Source organism: Erpetoichthys calabaricus, chromosome 7 (genome assembly GCF_900747795.2).
Source record: "Erpetoichthys calabaricus chromosome 7, fErpCal1.3, whole genome shotgun sequence".
Taxonomy (NCBI): domain Eukaryota; kingdom Metazoa; phylum Chordata; class Cladistia; order Polypteriformes; family Polypteridae; genus Erpetoichthys; species Erpetoichthys calabaricus.
Window position 1 is genome coordinate 25,275,184 of NC_041400.2, and position 23,613 is coordinate 25,298,796.

At 38.7% G+C, this 23,613-nt stretch overlaps 1 protein-coding gene across 1 annotated transcript in view; it reads right to left on the reverse strand.

The window, feature by feature from the left end:
- Nucleotides 1-23,613, reverse strand: part of ric1 (RIC1 homolog, RAB6A GEF complex partner 1) — a 186,163-nt gene that overhangs the window by 17,587 nt on the left and 144,963 nt on the right. The window contains exons 11-21 of the mRNA XM_028804950.2: nucleotides 21,146-21,298; nucleotides 15,640-15,822; nucleotides 15,092-15,130; nucleotides 13,441-13,551; nucleotides 12,295-12,384; nucleotides 10,692-10,852; nucleotides 6,678-6,816; nucleotides 3,955-4,071; nucleotides 2,078-2,812; nucleotides 862-1,020; nucleotides 187-323 (exon numbers count right to left, since the gene is read on the reverse strand). Coding sequence (XP_028660783.2) covers nucleotides 187-323; nucleotides 862-1,020; nucleotides 2,078-2,812; nucleotides 3,955-4,071; nucleotides 6,678-6,816; nucleotides 10,692-10,852; nucleotides 12,295-12,384; nucleotides 13,441-13,551; nucleotides 15,092-15,130; nucleotides 15,640-15,822; nucleotides 21,146-21,298 — 2,024 coding nt within the window. The remainder of the gene's footprint in view (nucleotides 1-186; nucleotides 324-861; nucleotides 1,021-2,077; nucleotides 2,813-3,954; nucleotides 4,072-6,677; nucleotides 6,817-10,691; nucleotides 10,853-12,294; nucleotides 12,385-13,440; nucleotides 13,552-15,091; nucleotides 15,131-15,639; nucleotides 15,823-21,145; nucleotides 21,299-23,613) is intronic.

Sequence of the window (23,613 nt, forward strand, 5' to 3'; positions counted from 1 at the left end):
CTCTCATAATCACCAAAAACTTTTCAAGAAGCCAAACTTTAGAAAAAGCTTGTTGTCAGGTGTTATTAAAACATTAAGAGAAAACAGTCATGACAAGATAAAGTAGCCCACAATTCAGAGAGTAAGAGGAGATCTTTGCACCTATCAAAAGTAAGGGTGACTAATTTACACCACATTTTCACCTACCTTTTAGCCGAGGGTCCAGAAGGCATGCTTAGCGTCTTCTGAAGATTAAACTTTCCACCAGCCAGGCTCTCTGCAGACTGGGACAAACTGATGCTTCGATGCCTGAAGAATTCAAACCCCCCTGTTGAGTTGTGTTCCTGTGTTAACCAAAAGATGAAACTTCAATCAAAAATAAGTTTATTGGTAACAGTACAAAAAATTAAATCAGAAATGCTGAATCTTTCTGATCATTATTATTATATAAGAAGGACATACAGCACACATTTCAATGGCATTGCATTATTGTGAGAGAAGTTTTAAGTAGGAATTGATTAAAACGATTCTTTCAAAATAACATAAAACATTTTAGAACGTCTATACCTTGACCACTGGTAGGAGTAATGCATTATCTAAAGTTGTGTCATCAAAAAATGTTCTACCCTAAACAGTAATGTTAAGGTTTATGAAGAAGCACACACTTCCTGTTTTATTCTGCTGCATTGTAGATGTCAATATCAAAAAAAACAACTGGCAAAGACAAAAGCAAAATGTGAAACAAGTCTGTTTTCTACAAATTAAACCCCACTAATCCTTCAGACAGGACTTTGAAAAAGCTGATCACCATTACTTCATAAACTGTATCTTATAATTATTTGGTCTTCAATGCTCTTGGAGTTGACCCGTAAAGTGCGATACCTGAGTGACTGGTGTGGATGGAGGCGTCTCAGACTCTCCTGAGCCGATTGCTTTGAGGAATCTGATCATATTGCGGCACAAATCCCATTTGCCCTGTTCTAATGCAGTGTTGAAAAGCAGAGTTGCATGCTGCCTGCTCACAGCAGGGGCTTCCATATTCTAAAAAAACAAAACAAGGCAAGTTAACTTACAGAAAGTATTTTTTACTCTCCACACCTCAATTTAGACAGACAGACAGATAGACAGATGATAAATTAATACACTCCTGAAATAAGAATACTACTTTGGTTAAATGTGTTTAACATTGCAAATCTGGCTGAAGTGCAATTCAGGTAGTGACATCATGCATGTGTGTATACACCATAAATTATTCACAAATGTGTGAAGTGTATTGGGCTGCACTGTAAAGTGTGAGCTGGAGTACACATACAGTACGCATACTTGATTCGCAACACAAATTGGACACGTGGCACAGATCGGGTAGTGACATCGCCATCCAACATGGCTGCTACAGCTCTGTTATATCACACTGGCCTTGCAAAGCATCATGGGGGGCTGATGAAAAAAAGTTTGTCTAAGCTGGCCACATAGTGGACTTTTAGTGAAGAAGGGCTCCAGTGAACCTGGCAAATTCGCTGTGATACGCTTATGCAAATTTCACCGAGCGACAATAAAAGTGTCAGCTTAAGAGCCAAATTTGTCTGTTTTACGTGTAAGCATGTGAGCCTTGGATCTTCTTCATAAACATCTTATTAACACTTTATTAGAATTGTGGCTTATATTATGCTAAGCATTTTATTTTCATTTATGCCATATGCATTACGGATAAATATTTTGTATAGCAGTTAAAAAAATACTGTGTGTACTTTAACGGGATTGTGTTTAGTTTACGATTTTTTATGGACACTGAAGGGAAGGGACAAGGTTTCAGATTTTAAACACCTTTTTTACCATCTCTGTAATGGAGAGTAAGGTTTCTTTTGTTAAATATTCAGGTTTAGTTTATTTAAAAACTAATTTCACGTCCCTGTCCACCTAAGTAGTTTACAGCATATTGTGCTTACCAGCCAGACTGAAGGTCGGGCCATGGACTGAATTGACTGCCACTGCCATTACGCATCTCTCAATTGACTGTGCTAACATTCAAAATTAGAGAATAAGATAGCCATGAAGCACACACAAAGTGGATTTAGGAGACACAACACAGTCTCTGTACCTGTAAGATGATGAGATACGAAGCTGCAGTATCCAGATCTTGGGCCATTAGACACTCTTCAAACAGGTCCTTCGGATTTCCGACGGCAGCAAACAGGTAGTTCCATAAGGCATACTCTGTCTTACGTGCACAATGCACAATAGTTTGTAGGAAAAGAGGGAACTCGGTAATGAATTTAGCCACGGTGGGTAGCAAAGGGTCCGGAATTGGTTCCCTTGAGGTCGCTTCCTCTTCCAGTACTACATGAATCATGAGCTCTAGCACATGGGGAAAGTATGGCAAACTGGCACAGGACTGAGCCAACAGAAGGGCCTGCTCCCCCAGGTTTCGCACCAGCAGCTGTCTTAGGATGTGATGGAGGTAGATTTGGGAGGTGCGTTCCACTGTGCAAAAGGGAAAATAAGCTTCCAGAGATTCTGCACGCCCTGATGCCCCTGAACGTGGTAGTCCATCATATAACACTGTCTCATTGCTGGCTCCTAAAACAAGAGCATCCTCAAAGAGCACTGCAAGGGGGTAAATGTTGATGTGAAATGGAAGCATGATGCGTCGAGAGAGGAAAGAGTGGGGCTTGCGGTGATCTCTGGGAAAAAGTGGTAGCCACACCTTCATGCCAGCTTCTCCACAAGCTAGCCATAAAGCTTCCAGGAGGTGGCGCTTTTGTTTACTGGACCTCCAGGTTGTCCACACGTTCTCAACACACTGGGCAAGTACAACAGGAGCACTAAAAGGAAGCTAAACAAAAGATGAATAAAAGTTAAATACTTATATACAACGGTCATTTAGAGATTAATGTTTAAATAATAATAGTATGACAGACATCAAGTAGTGATGTGGTCTTTAATTCCTTAAACAGAAAAAAATCTAAACTGTTGCCATCAAGTACAGCCATCTGCCTTTCCTTTTGACTGGTCTGTTTGTCCATTGTTATGCAACTCTAAAAATATTGCAGCCAAATAACAGGAGTAACAAAAGAGGGATGTACCACCAGTGTGGACCCTGAGTCATCATTTTAACTCCCCTAATATTCTTCATTTCTGTATGTTTGACTTGTTTAGCCTGCTGCTTTGGCATGTGATTTTATCTTCTACTATGCCCTTTGCCTGGCACTCCTGTGGACATCTTTTGCAAGATCTTCATTACTCTTTGCTTTATAAACAACTCTGTTTTACTAATTTATCAGACCTCTTTTCAAATTGTCTGCACTGTAATAATGGCGTGTGCCATCTGCTGAACTTGGTGAGGATCCACATTGCTCGCCACTGTCACAGCATGGCTTCATCATCTGCGAGGTCACAGTTGGAGGGACATGCTGCGTGGGTGGCTGTCTTTAAAGAGTGGAGCTGGTGGTTTATTATATTGAGGAATTTCACTGCAGACACAGCAGCTCAAGAAATTGTCAGCCCCCTCCATCAATACGCAGAATCTAGTGATGTGTGCAGTGTAATCACAAGGGTATACTAATGCAAGAAGATGTTGATCTTAAGCAGGGTCTATGGAGTGGACGTGTACAGTGTTAAACAAATCATATTCTACACTGCTGCTGCAGCCTGTGAATCTCCCCTCGGGTTCAATAAAGAAAGCATGTGCACACATGTGGATTAGCCATTATGTAAACAGGTATGTTATTTATAAAAATTGGTCGGGGTTATGAACTGATCTGACTTTCCAACTACAGACAGAAGGGAAGGATACTGACGAATGAGCAGCGCCCCTATTCCAAACACTAGACAGCACTTAACTTGCTGAGGACACAGAATATGTATCAGCACACTAGCTATATATGAAATGTATCCGCTATTTTATCTGCAGTAAATCATGCAAAGGCATAATAAGTCAGTTATAAAATGAGCAGTAAAGACGGCATGTCTTCTTACCAGTTTTTTTTGATTCATGAGGCTCTCTTTTTCTCGAACCTGGGGCCCTGAGCGATCTCTCTGCATCATGATTAGTTGTCCGCTGAGATTCAACATGATGCTTTCTGCAGCACATGCCTTAAAAAGGAAATGAATTGATGTTTTATACACAACATAACTTAAGGTGAGTAAAAATATTGATATCTCAGATAATGCTGACCTGTAGTAAAGCACTTAGCCATGCCTGGATACAAGACTGTCCATAATTATACTTAAGGCACCTTCACAAGATAAATTAAACAAGGTGCATCACAATTCTCCAACTTAGGGAAAATCATTCAGCACACTAATGGTGTAGTGCAGAAAATCAGTGCGACTTTAATATTAAGATAGTCAAAATCCTAGCCAGTGCGACCCAGGATACTGCTAGAAAAGGATTACGAGTAAGTGGATATCCAACACTATCTGATAGATGACCAAATATTGTTAAAAACATGTTCTCTGTCCACATTAGCGTTTCTGCATTGTTTATGAAAATATCTCCGTTCACACTAAAATGACAAAAAAATGCATTATGACGTAACTGTTAGCCTACTTTGGCCCTCCATGACGGGATGGTTGCATCATCATCCATAGGATTTATCTGAAAACTGTAGCAACCAGTAAATTACTCGCCTTTTACATTTACTTATTTGGCTGACACCTTTATCCAAGGCAACTTACAACAATAGGGGTAGGGTTACACCTCTTTGGTTTTCCAAGTGGAGCACAGGCAGGTCAAGTGAGTTGCTCAGGGTCATACTGTCTCAACCCACAACCTCGGGGTTTGTAACAACTACGCCACACTGCCTGCATCCCTTTTGCTTGTGTACAAAACATTCAATCTAAACAAAATGCTATTTACATGCATACAGATATATAACACAACAAGTGACACGAAAGCAACTCTTCTATGTCTGTTCTGCTGGATTAAACTTTCTTCAGTGAAGACTGACCAATCAAAGAATGGGACACCGTAATGAGCAGGATCCAATCAGGGAAGGGCTATGTGACATGTACAATCAGAACAAGATTACAATATGTGATTTTGAATAACTGACAATCTTATTTATTTATTTTTTTAAATAAATATATGATTTAGTTTTGTTAAGTTTGACTTGATTGTATGGAATGTTATATGCTTTAAATAAATTCAATACAAAAGAAGAAAAAAAAAAGAAATATACAGCTTCAGAGGACATTTTCAAAAGTCTCCATTGTTGAGGGTTGAAATAATGTAGTGTAATGTAAAGGGGTAATGTGGATGAAAGGCAAACATGTTTTTAACTGAGAATGTAGTGGTGTGGACGTGGCCTCAAAACAAATCACCTAGCAAGGCCAAATATCATAAACAGGGCTCAGTCACTGGGATATTTTTGATCATTTTAATCTAGAAAAAGGTGTAACACATACAATTTGTAAAAGAATTGCAGCATGGTTTAAATTTTGTTATCTTAGTATTTATCACTGCATCCAGAAAATAACTATTAGAGTAGCTGGTCCTTCTTTTCTATTTTTAAGATGACCACACATGGAAGGCACTGAAAAGCAGGCAGTACTGTGGAATTATGTACACAAAAATTGATAAAAAGGGACTGTAAAACAAAACAAAACTGATCACTGCTAACTAAAAAATAAAGTACCTCTTATGATACTTTCTATAGCCATTGTTACTGGCAAAAAATGAATAATCTATAACATGCTGATTCAATTCTGGTACCATTTTATTGTTCATGTTCCTCTTCATTAAGATTTCTGACAAAGGTCATTCATTAATGAGTGGAGCATTAAAAAGATAAGCAGATGTTTATCTAGAGGGAGCAAGTGATCCGTAGAGGAGTGCACTTGAACTGGTAAACAGGCCCACTCACCTACTTGCTGATTTTATAATATTCTGCAGTCCATATTTTAAATGGTGTTCGGTTGAAGAGCTTGGGTAGAGTACACATGCAATTCTATATACATTTATTTCATTAATAAAGTCTGCCTAAGATTTTCTTTAAATTCTGCATCATTTAGTTGATCTTAAAATTAAACTTGCTTGTCTTTTTCCATTTGGTTTAGAGTGATCAATCACTTCCATTTTCACAATAAACTCCACATCCACTTTTACAGGATGTACACTAAATCTGTCTGCATGGCTTTCTTCCCACAGACTGAAGACATGTAGGTTCGGGGGACTGCTGATGACAACTTGACCCCTGATGTGTGTCTGTGTATTTGCCCTGTTATGGGCCAGCTTCCTGTCAAGGTGTTGTTCCTGCTTTGTGCCCTGTGCTTGCTGAGGTTGGCTACAGCTTAGGATAAGCAGGTTGGGAAAATGGATGAATGGATGGAATGGATATATACTATAACCTCCTGCGTGTAAAGATTTATATTTTTGTCTACACTAAACTTTATGGACAAAATATCTGCAAAAGTCTCATTTCAGTCCAGGTCCATCTGTAATGATTTTGAAATTATATTTAAAGTTTTCACCAATGCATTGTTTAGTATTATCTGCTAACTTAACCAGCTGGCTCGTTATATTTTAAGGGACAACCCTTTAGCACAAAACTCAGCAGGGTTAAGATAGTAGAAGGATAAATGTATTCTAATTTTTTTGGTTGCTACTGGTAACACCGTCTGCATAAAAAAAAGGTTAAATAGCCACAATGCTCTCTGTTCAACTACCTTAAACAACAAATCACCATGGAGTGTCCTACCTGCTGCGGCGCTTTCAGCGTGATGCCCGTCTCAGTCCTCACAGACGTCAGGGTCACAGATACGACAAGTGATGGGTGGGGAATGTAGCGAGACATGGATACCTCTTGAAGAAGTTCAACACTGGCAGTTGGGTTAGGACTGAAAAGAACCACAAAACATTATGTATATCCACAAATAAAGAATCAAAAAATGAATAATTTCTATTTACTGCAGTTCACACCAAGAAGTGCCTTTTAGTAATACCAGAATTTAAAAGGTAAATAAATGTGAAATGTTTACTGAAATTACAGATATTATATATATACACACACACACACACTCACACACACGAGGGGGTACCCAAAAATAACCAGAATCTATATCTGGTGTGCAATCAAGACTTAGTAGCAAATTTCACCGCTAGGTGCAGCATACTTTCAGTATTCTGTGGTGGTCTGCCAAGTGGGGCTGCTCTGTATTGTTTATATGAAATTCCATGTCGGCTTTTCTTGGTGCTTATTAAACGCATTCTGCGATTTTTTGTGATGGGTGATCATAAAGAACAGCGAGTCTGCATTAAATTTTCTTTTCTTTTAGGGAAAATAGATGCTGAAACTGTAGTGATGCTTGAAACTGCTTTTAAAGAGGAAGCTTTAAGTAAAACATACATGTATGAGTGGTTTCGCGATGCAAATGAGGAGAAATGTCTTTTGAAGACCAACCAAGATCTGGCTGACCTTCCACAATTAGGAATGACGAAAATTTTGAAAAAGTTCACAATGCAATTTATGAAGATCGTCATCGGACTATTGCAGAGATTTCTGATTTGACTTTTGTGTCTTGGAGTTCTTGCCACCTTCCCTACTTGCCTGATCTAGCTCCGTACAACTTTTTGTTGTTCTTGCATATGAAAAAATAACTCAAAGGAAAGCGTTTTTGTACCGTGGAGGAAGTTAAAAAAAAAAAAAATCGCTGCAGGCATTGGACAACGTTTCTCTTCAGCAATTCCAAAAATGTTTCCACCAGTGGGAAAACTGTTGGGACAAGTGCATTCAGTCACATAGAGAGTACTTTGAAGGAGACTAAAGTTTCAGTAAGTAAAAACTATTACAATTATTTTTTCCCAATTCCAGTTATTTTTGGGTACCCCCTCATATATTTTATATATATATATATATATATATATATATATATATATATATATACACATACACACACACAGTACTGTGCAAAAGTTTTATTTTAGGCAGGTGTGAAAAAATGCTGCAAACAAAGAATACTTTAATACTTTCAGAAATATAAATAATGATTGTTTATTGTTATCAGTTTACAAAATGCAAAGTGAGCTTACGAAACAAAAATCTAAATCAAATCAATATTTGGTGTTACTACCTTTTGCCTTCAAACCAGCACCAATTCTTATAGGTACACTTGCACAAAGTCAGGGATATTGTAGGATTATATTCAGATGTATGATCAACCAATTATACCAAACAGGTGCTAATGATCATCAATGTCACACGTAGGTTGAAACACATTCATTAACTGAAACAGAAACAGCCATGTAGGAGGCTTAAAACTGGGTGAGGAACAGCCAAACTCTGCTACCAAGGTGAGGTTGTGGAAGACAGTTTCATGTCATGGCAAGATTGAGCACAGCAACAAGACACAAGGTAGTTATACTGCATCAGCAAGGTTTCTCCCAGACAAAGATTTCAAAGCAGACTGGGGTTTCAAGATGTGCTGTTCAAGCTCTTTTGAAGAAGCACAAAGAAACAGGCAACGTTGAGGATTGTAGATGCAGTGGTTGGCCAAGGAAACTCAGTGCAGCAGATGAAAGACACATCAAGCTTATTACCCTACGAAATCGGAAGATGTCCAGCAGTGCCATCAGCTCAGAACTGGCAGGAACCAGTGGGACCCAGGTACACCCATCTACTGTCCGCAGAAATCTGGCCAGAAGTGGTCTTCATGGAAGAGTTGCAGCCAAAAAGCCATATCTTCGATGTGGAAACAAGGCCAAGCGACAAGTATGCACAAAAACATAGGAACTGGGGTGCAGAAAAATGGCAGCACGTGCTCTGGACTGATGAGTCAAAATTTGGCTGTAGCAGAAGGCAGTTTGTTCGTCGAAGGGCTGGAGAGCGGTACAATAATGTGTCTGCAGGCAACAGTGAAGCATGGTGGAGGTTCCTTGAACGTTTGGGGCTGCATTTCTGCAAATGGAGTTGGAGATTTGGTCAGGATTAATGGTGTTCTCAATGCTGAGAAATACAGGCAGATACTTATCCATCACGCAATACTATCAGGGAGGCGTATGATTGGCCCCAAATTTATTCTGCAGCAGGACAACGACCCCAAACATACAGCCAAAGTCATTAAGAACCATCTTCAGCGTAAAGAAGAACAAGAAGTCCTGGAAATGATGGTATGGCCCTCACAGAGCCCTGATCTCAACATCATCGAGTGTGTCTGGGATTACATGAAGAGACAGAAGGATGTGAGGAAGCCTACATCCACAGAAGATCTGTGGTTAGTTCTCCAAGATGTTTGGAACAACCTACCAGCCAAGTTCCTTCAAAAACTGTGTGCAAGTGTACCTAGAAGAATTGATGCTGTTTTGAAGGCAAAGGGTGGTCACACCAAATATTGATTTGATTTAGATTTCTCTTTTGTTCATTCACTGCATTTTGTTGATTGATGGAAATAAATGATTAACACTTCCATTTTTGAAAGCATTCTTTGTTTATAGCATTTTTTCACACCTGCCTAAAACTTTTGCACAGTACTATGCGTATATGTATATATATATATATATATATATATATATATATATATATATATATATATATATATATATATATATACATACATACACACACATACATACACACTAGCTGTGTAAACCCGTGCTATGAAAGGCCTGGGGTCCTAGAAACTATTGAAATCGTCAGAAAAAAATCTGAAATATTGAAATATTAGGTAATTGAAAGGAACTACTCTGGGTGTCTCTCTCATAGGAGGATTTGTTTTGCATCACTTGTGCATTAGCGGTGGGAAGAAAAGTAAAAGGGATACAGTTTTTTTAATGTTAGCGGCTAAGCATTTTGCTGATGTGCTCACCTCACTTGTGTTATTAGTGGCTAAGCGAGTTTTCTGTTTCCTCAGAGGTGGAGCACTTACCCTGACTCCACCTCTCACTTCCGGTCAGGACAGACACACACACTCCCACGTGTAGACGTTTATATATAAGATGAATGGAACAACCTGGCTAGGAGAGGCATGGGAAAGCCACTAAATCAAATTCATAAAGGGGACCGGTGTTTGCAATTGTTCTGCATGAACAAGGAATTCTTAATAATTGCGGGTGAGACTCTCACACAGACTAAGCCCCTGCTGACCTTTGTGCACACACTTTACTGTACAAAACACAATTAAAGTAGAAGTGTATGTCTCTGCATGTTCATTTCTCAATTGGTCTGTGTACCTTTACCTTAGTAATAAGTCAGTTCTCGTTAGTGAGAGATGAAATTGAAATTGTTTATTCTATTCATTTTTGCAATTAGACTTTACAAGGATTTCTTTTGAGGATAAAGATAAATACCATTTCTTGTTAAATTAAACATGCTGTAAATTAAAGAATATATAAGCACAAGAAGGTAGGGATTAGAAGACTTATAATATTAAATATATTATATTTTGCCAAGCCATTTATAATGGAAACACAACTTGTGATTGTAGCAACCCTGTTAACTCTACAAACTGAAACTGTGAAGGCAGTGTGCTCCACAACAGACAGGAAGCTTTGATTCTTTCCACTCTGATAATAAATCTGGAGTTAAAATATGTGATAAAAAACAAAAGCTCAGGCTTGACAGAAGCACAGCTGTGAAGTGTCACTGTTTGGCACTGCACGATTATCTTTTCTAATTGGCAGGATATACAAGTGACAATTTGCAAGACAATCCAGGATATTCACAAATTACGAGTCATGGAACAGCAACACAGATAAATAAAATACACAAAACTCTTACCTGTCATTATTCCTCTCAATACTATAAAGGCATATAGAGCAGTCAGCTCTGAATAAAATAACTATGTCCCGGAAGACATTTAACAGCAATGTTTCTGAATGCAATTTTGTGATGCTGGCAAACGCATTATCCAGATTAGATGACCTCAAGTACAGCCTTAGCTGGAGACAGAAAATAAAAGAACATGACAAACAACACAATAATTTAAGAAAACAGCTTAATATACTGTATAATGTGTATATATATCTTACATGTATATATGGGTTTCCCATACACATATATACAATTTTTTTTGGTACACTATATTAATCCCCAAATGGAAATGATCTTTTCACAGGATATTTAGTGGTCAGAGCACAGGGCCAGCTATTGCACAGCACCCCTGAACAATTTTCAGGTTAAGGGCCATGCTCAAGGGCCCAACAGAGTAGGATCAATTTTGGCAGTAATGGAATATGAATCAGCAACCTTCCAAATAACAGTGCACATCCACCACTACACATGAAAAAGGCATTATATAATAAAATAAATTGTATTATTACATGCACAGTAATGGGGGTGGGGGGCTATAATTATCAGAATCGGTGAATAGCACTGGAGTGGAGTGGAGTGGAGTTATTGAATTTGTCACTAGGTATGGTATGCAGTATGGTTAATCAGTCTGCTGAGTGGCATTGTGCTGCATTCATTGAGTGCATATTTCTGGTATTTATTCGTTCAACTGTACATGTAACTTGAGCTTCTTTTTTCCCCTCCAAGCCACAATGGCAAATTTTGAAGAGACAATGATGACCGTGCTTTTCAACACTGATGTTAATCAGTGACATTACATTGAACTGCTGAGGCATCGACAGGAAAGCAACAGGGAAACAGACCAGAGAAACAGCATACCCAAAACTGCATTGTGCACACCCCAATATTTGACCAAAAACAGTGTGGTTTTTGCTTCACACTGATGCTATTTGCCTCATCTCGCTTCCTGTTACTTTTTTTTTGTTCCTAAAGTCAAAATTGAGACTGATGGGAAGAAGATTTGGTAAACTGTTAGCAATCTAGGAAAGAAATGCAGGAGGCTACAGACATGGCAACAACAGACGAATACGGGAAATGATACCAGGAATGGGAGAAGGGACAGGAAAAGTGAACAGTATCTCAAGGAGAGTATTTTGAAGGTGTCTAAAATGGAAATGTTGTAAATTTTATTATAAAGTTTTTTTTGCTGCTTTTTAACAATTCCAGGAATTTTTGGGTCCACTAAGATTAACTTGTACATTTTATATCCTATCTGGGATGAGACCAGTTTAGCATACTTAAAAACTGTTAAACCATACAAAAAGTAGAGATGACATTAACTGGTGCAGAGTTAGGGATAATGGTAACTGCTTTAGGCCCTCCTCTGCCTCACCGTGTGACCCTGAGAAGGTCATTAACCCTCCTGTACTCCAACTGCAAACATATCTGTATAAATAGTTGTCAGTCTTGTCAGCCCTCATGGACCAAGGCATCAGCTAAAAATATATTAAAAACTTTTTAAATGTTACTAAGAATAGGCTAGATTAGTTGTAAATACTATCAATGCATCTGTAATTTTCCTTCTGCTTACCTCTTCTTGTCGATCAATGAAATTGTAACAGGCAATAACAACAAAGTCATTCCACCATGCTAATCCTCCAGTAACCACCATATTCTGCTCCTGTAAAGCAAAAAAAAAAGTTTATATTTATAACTATCATAACTGTGCTAGTTAGGTATTTAAATATAAAGTTTATTCTGAAGGCAGAATGTGACAAATGAATGTTGCCTTAGTCTAGTGGTATAAAAATACAATTGTTTTAATATAGCAATTGTAATATAAAATATCATATATTGCCCCACCCCCTGATGCTGATTGGTTGGTCAAATGATCAGATTTAGTTTTGACACAATTAATGTGAGGTCTTGAATTGAAATGCAGTATAGTCGGAACAACTGCCAAGTGAAATGCAAAACATTTGCTTTACTTTCTGTTATGACACAGAATCTATGGACATGAATTAAAATGCAATATGCTTCTATGTTTGCATTTTAAAATGGCATGTAAGTTGTGTGTCATAGTGAAAAGGCTGATATGTTTTTATTTATAACAAAATGAATGCATGCCAAACTTAAATGTACCATGTGCAGATATATTGCAGTGCAATGTAGTTAACATTGAATTGCTTTTCATTTTGCCATGAATTACTTTCCATAAGTACTTTTTCAAATGAGCATACTAAAAGACATTTTTAAAAGCTATTATACAGTTTGCTTCACACTTAAGACTGCAATCCAACATAAGCTATGCCACATACCAAAACCATTCAGTTTTAAAGATAAAAATGCAAAGCTATTACAATGCACTTTGAATAAAATCTAACATCTGGAAAGCTTAAACGTCCTTTATTTTGGCTTTACAAAGCATAAACCTATTAACTGTTATTATATCAAACAGTTGAAAAAGCAACTGCTGTTTCTGCACCTGAAGATTTGTACAGCTAGAGAAAATATGAATTCTACATCACCATGGAACACTTGATTAGAAAAATGTTATTTCTGAGGTGTGCCATAATGTGTTAATTAACTTATCTTATTACAACTTAATCATTTGCGTAAAACTATACTAAAAGTGATAAAAGCATAAAGGTAAGATGAGTTTTCCAAGTATTAATTTTAGCAATCTGCCACAAAAGCACCAGACAAATAATTCAGTGAAAAAGTCAAGTCTCCATACCTGGGTGATGTTACCAAACAGTTTCCATTTTCTTGTGAACAAAGAATAGTGTGCAAAACCAAACCTTCCAGCCACTGCAACACACTGACCTTGTGTGTCTATGGATGCATACTGAAACAGAAAGTGAAGACAGTGAAGGTAAATGTAATGTTTGGTAACTTACAGTTACAAGTAAATCAGACTAAAAAATGGTTAAAAATATTGAATCAAGTGACATAAATGAGAGCAAACACAAAGTAATCAAGTTAATCTTTGTTTAAAAAAATACATTTTCTGAAAAGTAAAAGAGTGGTAAAAATTACATACTTTAGAATATGTGGAGCAATCTTATATTAAAAAGAAAAATCAATCATAATACTAGTGGCAATGAAATAGATTACAGTCTCCCATCAGCAAGCCACTGTAAGCCTTTAATTAAAAAAGTGAACATGACTGAAGGGTTTAAAAGGACACTGCAAAAACACTGAAAAAATAGTAAAAACAGAATCATGAGAAGATCTTCATTTAATGAAAAGTGAATAAAGTACAAATTCACAAAGGCCTAGTGCTTAGTCATGTAGCTGCAGATGACTGGGGAGAATCACAGTCTAGTCAGCCATGTCGGGAGTTTGCGTGGTCCTCCCTTTCTGCTTTTTGCTGGACACACAGACTTATCTTCAACAACTCAGTACATGTCTGGTAGGTTGGCTTGTGCCTGGTTCCGCTGACACTTCAATGGCTGTATGAGTGTACCCTACAAGGCCCTACCTGCCGAGATCAGGTTCTTGCCTAGTGAATAAAACTTCCGTGATAGGCTCTAGTTGTCCATAACAATGAAGTGGATTAAGCGAGTTCAACAAACAATGGATGGATGTAAAATTAAATTGAAGTGTTATCCGATACAAATGCTGCGTAGTACTGCTACATATACTTAGTCCTTTATATAAATAATTTAATGATAGACGTTCCTCTATATTTCGCAGCGATTAGCCAATACCTGTGAATGACAAACGCTTTACTTTAGACAACACATATGAATCTATAGGCAAAGTGGGTTTGGGGGGGGTGTAATTTTAATCAGCAAGTTCAATCAATGATAGGATAGGTGAGTGGTCTCGGGTTCCCTTACTTGGAAAGAAAAAATAAACACAAACGGATTATCAGCATCACCTTCTGCTTTGTCTCACAAGAGTTGTCAATAATTTACTAATCTGTAAAAATGAGGGTGGAAAAAATTACACAACTTTTTCTAAGGACCTAAGCCTCCACAGATGCATTGTTTGCCAGGTTAAATGGAAAAAACAAATACCACCACTAATCTTCCCAGGAATGATACTAATACCAAAAAAAGAAATCCTCACTTTAAGGACAACAATGTAGCAGGCAGTTACAAAAACCAGCGTGACAGCTGAGGGTCAGCAGGATTTGTTTGCAGTGGCCAATGTCTGCACTTCTGAGTTCACTGCCATGAAAACACTGAGTGAGAACAGATGCAGTGGTTTCAGAAAATACTCAGACCCTTTCACCTTCTTCACTCTTTATTGTGTTGTAGAGTTAACATTAATGAATAAATATGCCATTTATGCTCATCAATCTATACTCAATAAATAATAAAGAAAATAAAAACATGCTTTAAGAAAGGTAGGCTTATAGAAGCTAGAAAGGCACTTACCCGTATTGGCCAATTACTCTCAAGATATGTGCTGTGTATCTAAAACAATAAAAATGACAAGTTAGAAAAAGTCCTACTTGATAAATCCATGAAAATTACTGCCATCCTTCTACAGCAAAGTCTTACACTTTCCATTTTAAAACACTTTGCCTGTCACCATTAACTTCTGAATGAGTGTTTCATTCTTTGTCAGACCTAAGGAACATGCAGCTAATCACAGCAAAAATTCTCACTGCCAAAACTAGCAGTTATTACTGTAAAGTACTTCCAGCAAACCCATCAGAAATCCAGTAGACTTAATATGTTATTTTTTATGTGGGCATTCAGACAGACCCATTCTGTAATTTATTTAATCACTCTAAAGAACAGAAAATGTTCATAGGCTATCAGTTATTGAATTTCTCATTTATTACAAAATAAAATGTGAAAGAGGAAGTCGGCAGATTAACTCAATGAGGACTTAAGTTTATTCTAAAATACCTGCATATATAAAAATATGAAATATTTGTGAGAAAAAAAGTGGATAAAATATTACAAAAATATATTACCTGCACAACATGCCAATGCCTGTGTCCTAATAAAGTGCTAAGCCCCTGAGATAATGAAATGGAATTGGAGGGTGAACTCCTCTCCCTGAAAGGCCTCTGATCTGCACCAGCACTCTGAGCAGCATCTCCACAGGTCAGATACAAGCGATCCTCCCCTTGCAGCAGCACCTGCTCCTGGTTACTCTGATAAACAAAGGGAAAAAAGCACATACTGTATTAATAATGGATCATGAAGGACACACGTGTTTAAGGGGGCATCTTCAGGGCTTTTATGCTAACTGTAATTCCTTGCCTAGACCACAGGTTGGTGCTGTCGCTTATGTCTTTCCCTCTTGTGTTGTCAGATCTGATGATTGCAGGCTGGAGGACTTCTGATGTCACTTGTGGTCTTCCTTCAGAAGTCCCACCTTTTCTGCCTGGGACCTACTTAAAACTGTGACAATGTAGGCTGTCATAAAGGGCTCACATCTGCATAAGATGATTTCCTGTGGCAGAGCACTAGCACTATTTGCATTCCTTTTATAGTTTTCTTTGGCAAAACACCTGCCATTAAATTGGGCTCACCCTGTGGATCCCCAACCTTTCTCAAGTCACTTGACGCCTTTCTTACAGTGGTCGCCAAGATTTTTACTGGAAGATGTCAGATCCATTAGAGCTCATATCTGTAGAGGCAGCCTTGATAGAACAGCTACAGACATTGCAAGTCCATTTCGTCATGCAGCAAACTAATTTTGCTGAGGTGGAAGCAAAAAAGTTCAACCCATGAAAAACTCTGTAAAGAACAGACTCACAGCCGTTCACAGGTACTCTTTATGTTCTGAGCTAAGGACAATATCAAAAGTGTTTTAACTAATTTTTGAATGCACGGCAGTACAAGATCAATGGCTTTGAGAGGACTGACTGCATACTATCACCCCTTGCCTAGTTGTCTGTCATTTAATGACTTCCAGCACAGCAGCCATGATCAAGATAAAGGAGATATTCCTGACCTTTCGGGTAGTTCTGAGAAGTGAGAACAAATAACCAATATAAAGTGATGAACAACTAAAAAAGTTCTTCAGTGCAAATATGAAGCACTGGCACTCTTAAAAAGGAAATAAAATACATTCATTACATAATATTCAGCACTTTTGAGATTTAATGTTTGTCACAACATCACAAATTATAATTAAGGCTCAGTGATATGAATTATTATACGTGCAAATCATCATTTAAGTGGTTTGGCTTCATTTCCCTACTTGATTAAGGGTGTCCTCAAGATATTTTATTATGTATATACACATATTCCAAAATATGAAAATATCCAAAATGCAAAATACTTCTAGTGTCAGGCATTTTGGAATAGGGATACTCAACTTGAATAATCACCTTGACAAGTGGCCAACCAAAGACTACGATGTAATCAAAGGCGAGATCCTTGCCATGTCCCAAGCCTTCAACCTGTGAGGTAAGATAGCCTGATGGTATAGGACCACCTCCTGTGTGATCTCATTCAACAGGAACACCCAAATCCTGAGAGCGGCAGTGTTGCAAAGCCCTCCATATCCTGTCAAATTGGAGCGGGACTAGTCTAACATAAAAATCGGAAAGACTAATCTGCACCCACCCAGGCGTAGGGGCCTAGCTATAGAAGAAAGCCCACATTCTGATGATGCCCCCTAAGCATGTGTACGTGACAAGGTACATGACACGCACAACTTTTATCATCATCATACAAGGAACGATAGTGCTACAACAATCACAAGGTGGACTTGACTAATTTTGCTTCTGTTTTCAGATAGAGTAATAAATATGTAAACACTGTACAAAACACATTTCTTCTGACCATATTGGACCGGTAAGAGATAATAATTTTTTCATTATCAAGTATTATTTTGCTGAAATGCTTTGCCAATGTACAGTTTGCTTTGGTTCATTTGCTTTCTTGCTCTTTTGCATTGCAAGGAAAAAATTAACTGTAATAAATGTAACTAGAATGTTTCTAAAACATGGCTTGAAAAACTGAAAAATATAGAAATGTAAGCTTGTCATTGGCGAAGGAAGATGTGCAGTCTTCTGCAGAAAGGGAAAGGACATTTTGAAACTGTATCGGTTTTTACATATTTTTTTCCCTCAAAGTGAGTGAAAACTGTGGTATTTACAGGGCATGCTAAGACATAATATGGGAGGAAACTTATAATGTCATCTGAGAAAGAAATGTTACCACATAGGACTAATCCAGATCTTGTGATAAATAACAATGTAATTAGGATTAGGGGTGCTACATTCATATCTCAATAATATTAATGTAAAAATTCCTACGATGCTTAACTATATGGATGAGGGCAGGTCAGGTCAGGTTGGGAAGTATGCATTGGTACAGCACATTGCCGCACCCACCACACGACAAAACAGTTCGGGATCCTGGTTGCCAAACCCCAGGCAGACACGCGGTCCAGTCCCACCCTCTGGAAATGACTGTCCATCTGCCACAGCCAGGTGTCATGTGGGCGTCTCCTTGGCCTGGTCCAGCCACTTGGGTCCTTAACAATGAGGATCCTGCGAACCGGATCACCCTCTGGGAATCGCGCCACATGGTCGTAGTGCTATAACTGATATTCCCTCGCAATGCAGGCAATGTGCCTCATTCGGGACTCCGTGAGCAACTGCTCATTTGACACAAAGTCAAACCAACGGTACCCAAGGGTTCTTCGAAGAGACACAGTACTGAAGGAGACCAGTCTTTGTCTCAGGTCACTTGATAGTGTCCATGTCTCGCAACCATATATCAAAACAGAAAGCACCAGGACTCTAAAGACTTGGACCTTGGTCCTTTTGCATAGATATCGGGAGCCACCCCTTTCCAGCGACCTCATGACCCCTTGTGAGTATCTGGAGAAGCTAAAATAAAAACAGAAAAAGACTGAGATAGGAGTCAGTTCCCATACTGACAAAGCTGGCAGCACTGTGAGGACTGAGCTTTTGGATTTCAGCAGTGCCTTTAGTACCACCCAGCCATCCCTCTTAAGGGGTAAGAATAGAGATATGCAGGTGGTTGAGCCTATAGTGTCCTGGACAGTGGACGATCTGAATGGTACACCACAGTTTGTGAGACTCAAAGACTGAGTTTCTAATATGGATGTGAGCAACACTGGGGCATCTCAAGAAACAGACCTGTCTAATTTTCTCTTCAGTCTGTGCACCACCGACTATAAATATAACACCAGGTCATGTAATCTATAGAAACTCTCAGATGATTCTGTACTTATGGGGGGATGAGGCAGAGTATAGGGGTCAGGTGGAGAACTTTGTTTCTTGATGCAAAAAGAACTGTGTTTAACTTAACATCAGCAAAGTCAAAGAACTGGATAATGACTTCGGCACACCAAAGATCCTCAACATCTTGACACTATTCAGGAAGTAGATATTGAGATGATGCACTGCTATAAGAACTTGATGATGCATATCAATTAAAGGCTAGACTGGTGTTGTAATACTGAGGAACTGCAGAAGGAATAGAAGAGCAGACTTTTTTTGTTTTCCTTTGGAGACTGTGTTACTTTGCTGTGATTAGTGAAATCCTGCACATAATCTACAACTCTGTGATGGTCAGTGCAATCTTCTATGCTGGTGTGCTGGGCTGCAAACATCACTGAATTAACAAGCTGATTAAGAAAGCATTCTTTCTTTCTGTTGGTCGTAGAAAAGGAGAGAGTTAAAACAAAACTGAGTGCCATTATGAACAATGATGCACATCCTCACTCTTGACACACTAGAACTGAGGACTTTCAGCCAACAAAATATTCAGCAGAAGTGTGTCACGAAACGCTACTAGGACTCCTTTACACTAACATTACTATGGCTGTACAATGCCTCATTGTAACTGGGACTGTTCTTCTCATCTTTAGCAAAGTCAGAACTTTTGTTTCTTTTTAGTAATTCTGGTCTGTATTTAAGTAGGGGTGGTTGTTGTTTGCTATATTTATTTATTTCTTTATTGAGAACTTGTAAAACTCTAAATTTCCATTCTTACACAGATAGTACTATATTGTCCCATCTATTCCTAGGAGAGTATATTTCATAACACAAAATGAATATGCAGCACATTACGGTAATTAGGTTAAATAATGAATTCATCAAATAAAACGATGTAAAGATGCATCTTTATGAAAATCTTACAAGAGCTAGACAATCTAATAATTAGTTATCTTCTTCTATTTTGAGAATATACACTATATGGACAAAAGTATACAGACCCCTCTCCATATTCTTGAGCTAAAGTGTTCCATTTTTACAAGTGCATAACACAAAGCACACAGCCACATAATCTCCATTGACAAACATTAGCAGTTGAATGGGTTGTTCTGAAGAGCTCAGTGACTTTAAATTTTGCACTGTTGTAGGCTGGTACCTTTACCAAAAGTCAGTACATGAAATTAGATCTGCCCCAGGCAACTGTAAGTGTTACTACTATGATGTGGAAGCATCTAGAAGCAGCAACAGGTCAGCCATGAAGTGGTAGACAATACAACAAGGGGTACAGCAGCCAAGTGCTGAAGCAAACAGTGCATAAAAATCGCCTATCCTTGTTGTATAACTCACAACAGAGCTTCAAACTGCTTTTGGAAGCAATATCAGCACAAGAACTGTGTGTTGAGAGCTTCCTGAAATGGGTTTCCATGGTCATGACGCCACACACAAGCCTAAGATCATTATGTGCAATGCCAAGCGCTGGCTGGAGTGGTGTCAAGCACGCAGCCATTGGACTCTGGAGCAGTGGAAACATGTTCTCTGGAGTGATGAATCATACTCAACTATCTGGCAGTCTGATGCACAAATCTGGGTTTGGAAAGATGCCAGGAGAGAATGCTACCTTCTGGACTTCATAGTGCCCACTGTAAGGGAGAAGGAGGGATGCGTGTCTGGGACTGTTTTTCAGGGTTTGGGCTTGGCCCCTTGGTTCATGTGAAGGGTACTATTAATTGTACAACATAAAAAGATACTTTAGACCACTATGCACTTCCAACTTTGTGACAACAGTGTGGGGAAGCCCGTTTTCTGTTCCAATATAACTATACTCCTGTGCACAAATCCAGGTCAGTAACGACATGGGAGAAACTCGAGTAGCCTGTACAGATACTGATATCAACCCTAGTGAAAACCTATGGGATGAACTGGAACACAAACTCTGAGCAGGACGTCTCATCCAGCATCAGTACCTGACTTCACAAAAGCTCTTTTGGCTGAATGGGCACACATCCTCACAAACACACTCCAAGATAATGTGGAAAGCGCTGTTATACCTGTGTTTCAACTCCATATCCACCGCTTTGGAATGGAAAGTCCAACAAGCTCATATAGATGTGACAGATGGTCAGGTGTCCACAAATGTTTGACCATATAGTGTATTATAAAAATGCAATATAATAAACAAAGCCAAAATCCTAATGTAACAATCACATATATATTTAAGAACGGATCAGTCATGGAATCCAGCACCAGTCCCATTTGTGAGCAGTGCACTTACCATACAAGGATTCATGGTTAAGGCGCTTTTAATGAACTGGAATTGCAGCATGTCAGACTGCTGCACTGTGCCTTTATTTTCCGGCCTGTTGTCAAAAAGATGAAAGCTGTCACTAGTGACGACCCACAGGTGGTAGCCTTCTGCTCCCCAGCACTACAAAACATGCAACAACAAGAGACACACATTAATAATATTTTAGGCAAAACATTTGTATAAACTAAATAAGCAACTACATTTTCCTTATTTCTATGCCCATTCCATTTAACCTTCTCAGATAATACTGACAGAACAGCTAATCATTTACTTTCAGCTAACTTTAATGTGGTCACTCTGCTGGATAAAATTAATTAAATTAACTTGGAATCTCAATTCAAACTTCAATTACATTTGCAGAAAGTTACAAAAACGTATGTTAAAGAAGAAACTCTGGCTCAATAAATCTTAAGAGAAAAGGAAAATCTAGAAAAAAAGATGCATGAATGGAAGATGGAGTTTGTAATAGCAGTCCATTTCTCATAATTATCTTCTCTAATATAAAACCTCTGTGCTTTCTCACTTAATGAGACAATGACTATAAAAAGAACCCACCCATGGGGAATTTTTATATTATGCTATATTACAATTAGAATGTTTTTCAAGTCTTTGTACTGACTGTTTTTGCTGCTGATCATCCAAAAAATTAGGATTTATGCCAAACAGATTCACATATATTTCTAAATTAAATAAATATAAACAAAAAAGCAGAAAATTACAGATCCATAATTATTCATGCCCATTGCTATGGTGTGAGTATGTAGACTTAAATGCAACCAGTTGTCATTAGACATTGCATAATTAGCTGAATGGAGTCCATCTGTGTGCAATTAAGTGGAATCCCATGAGTTCGGGTTAAATAAACAAATCTCTGGGAGGCCCCACAGAACACCTGCATCATGAAAACAAACGTACAGTCTGATCAAAGGCAGGATGAGATAATACTGCAAGCACCCATTAAAGGAACAGTGACAGCAAAATTTCCAAAATAAGAAACTAAGTTGTTGGATATCATTTGCATTCCCTCGGGTTCACCAACTGCAATCGAACTTCCTGTCGTCTACTTTCCACAATCAAGGGTATCCAATGAGATAGGAACACCTATACTCATTTCAGCTATGTTGCCTGTTTCATTCCCTTGACCCCAATCACTGTGTAGATAACACCCATTGATTCCGAATTTCATCCCAAAAATCTAAATGATTCCAGTCTAATACTTCCTACAAATGCAGATTTTCCATTTATGTCAGGAACTAGGAGCCATCCTGTTTTAGAAGGCTCTGAATTCATTCAATTGTATGGCTTGCTTGATTCATTTTTTGTTCATGTAGATTGATTGGTCAAATTATTACCTCATTTTATTTTCTAAACTGCTTTTCTTGGGGAGTATTGTGGCGGCAGTGGGCCAAGCAGGTCAGCCCAGACCTCCCTGTCCCCAGTTGCAGATTCAAATCTAGGCATTCCCAAGTCAGTGAAGAAATAATACCCTCCAGCATGTTTTGAGGCTGCTGCAGGATCTCCATCCTGTGGGACGTGTCTGAGATCATCTCCATGTATAGTTGCCGGGGGGGCATCCTTCCAACATGCTCAAACCATCTCAGCTGACCCCTCTCGATCCAAAGGAACAGCGATTCTACTCTATACTCTCCCGAATCTCTAAACTACTCACCCCATCACTGAGTGACCTCCTAACCACCTTGCAAAGAAATCTAATTTCTGTTGTTTGTACTTGTCCCATTCATGTGGTCATTTTATCCACAACTCGTGACCACAGGTGAGGACAGGGATGTAGATCAACCAGTAAACTGAGAGCTCTGTCTTCAGATGTAGCTACTGCTTCACCACCATAGACTGGTACAATGCCCACAGAACAATCTGCTTGTCAATCTCACATTTCCTTTTACATCACTCGTGCAGGAGGGAAGACTTTCAGTGCAATGGTTGAGACAAAGATATAGGTTGAACAATGTGGATTCAGTCCTGGATATGGAACGGCAGACCAACTCTTCTCCCTAGCACAGCTCCTGGAGGGTGTGTCCCTCGGCATGGGTTATGGAAGGTGCTCCAGGAACGTGGGTTAACAGGGTGTGCTATGAATTACCTGTATGAGTGTAGTAAGAGCTGTGCCTGAATTTGTTCACTCTGGGTGTCAGACTGCATCAAGGCAGTGTCTTGTCACCTCTCCTTTTTGTGCTTTTCATGGACAAGTCATCAAGGCACAGTCAAGGATGTGAGGGAGTCCATTTCAGACTGCCTCATCTGACTGTGACCTTCATCATGCACTACAGTGATTCACTGCTGAGTGTGAAGCGGCAGGAATGACAATCAACACCTCCAAGTTTGAAGTAAATTCTCTCTCAGACAAGAGTGGATTGCTCTCTAAAGGTGAGGGGGAGTGGCAACTCTATTGGGGGGAGGAGTTCAAGTATGTTGGG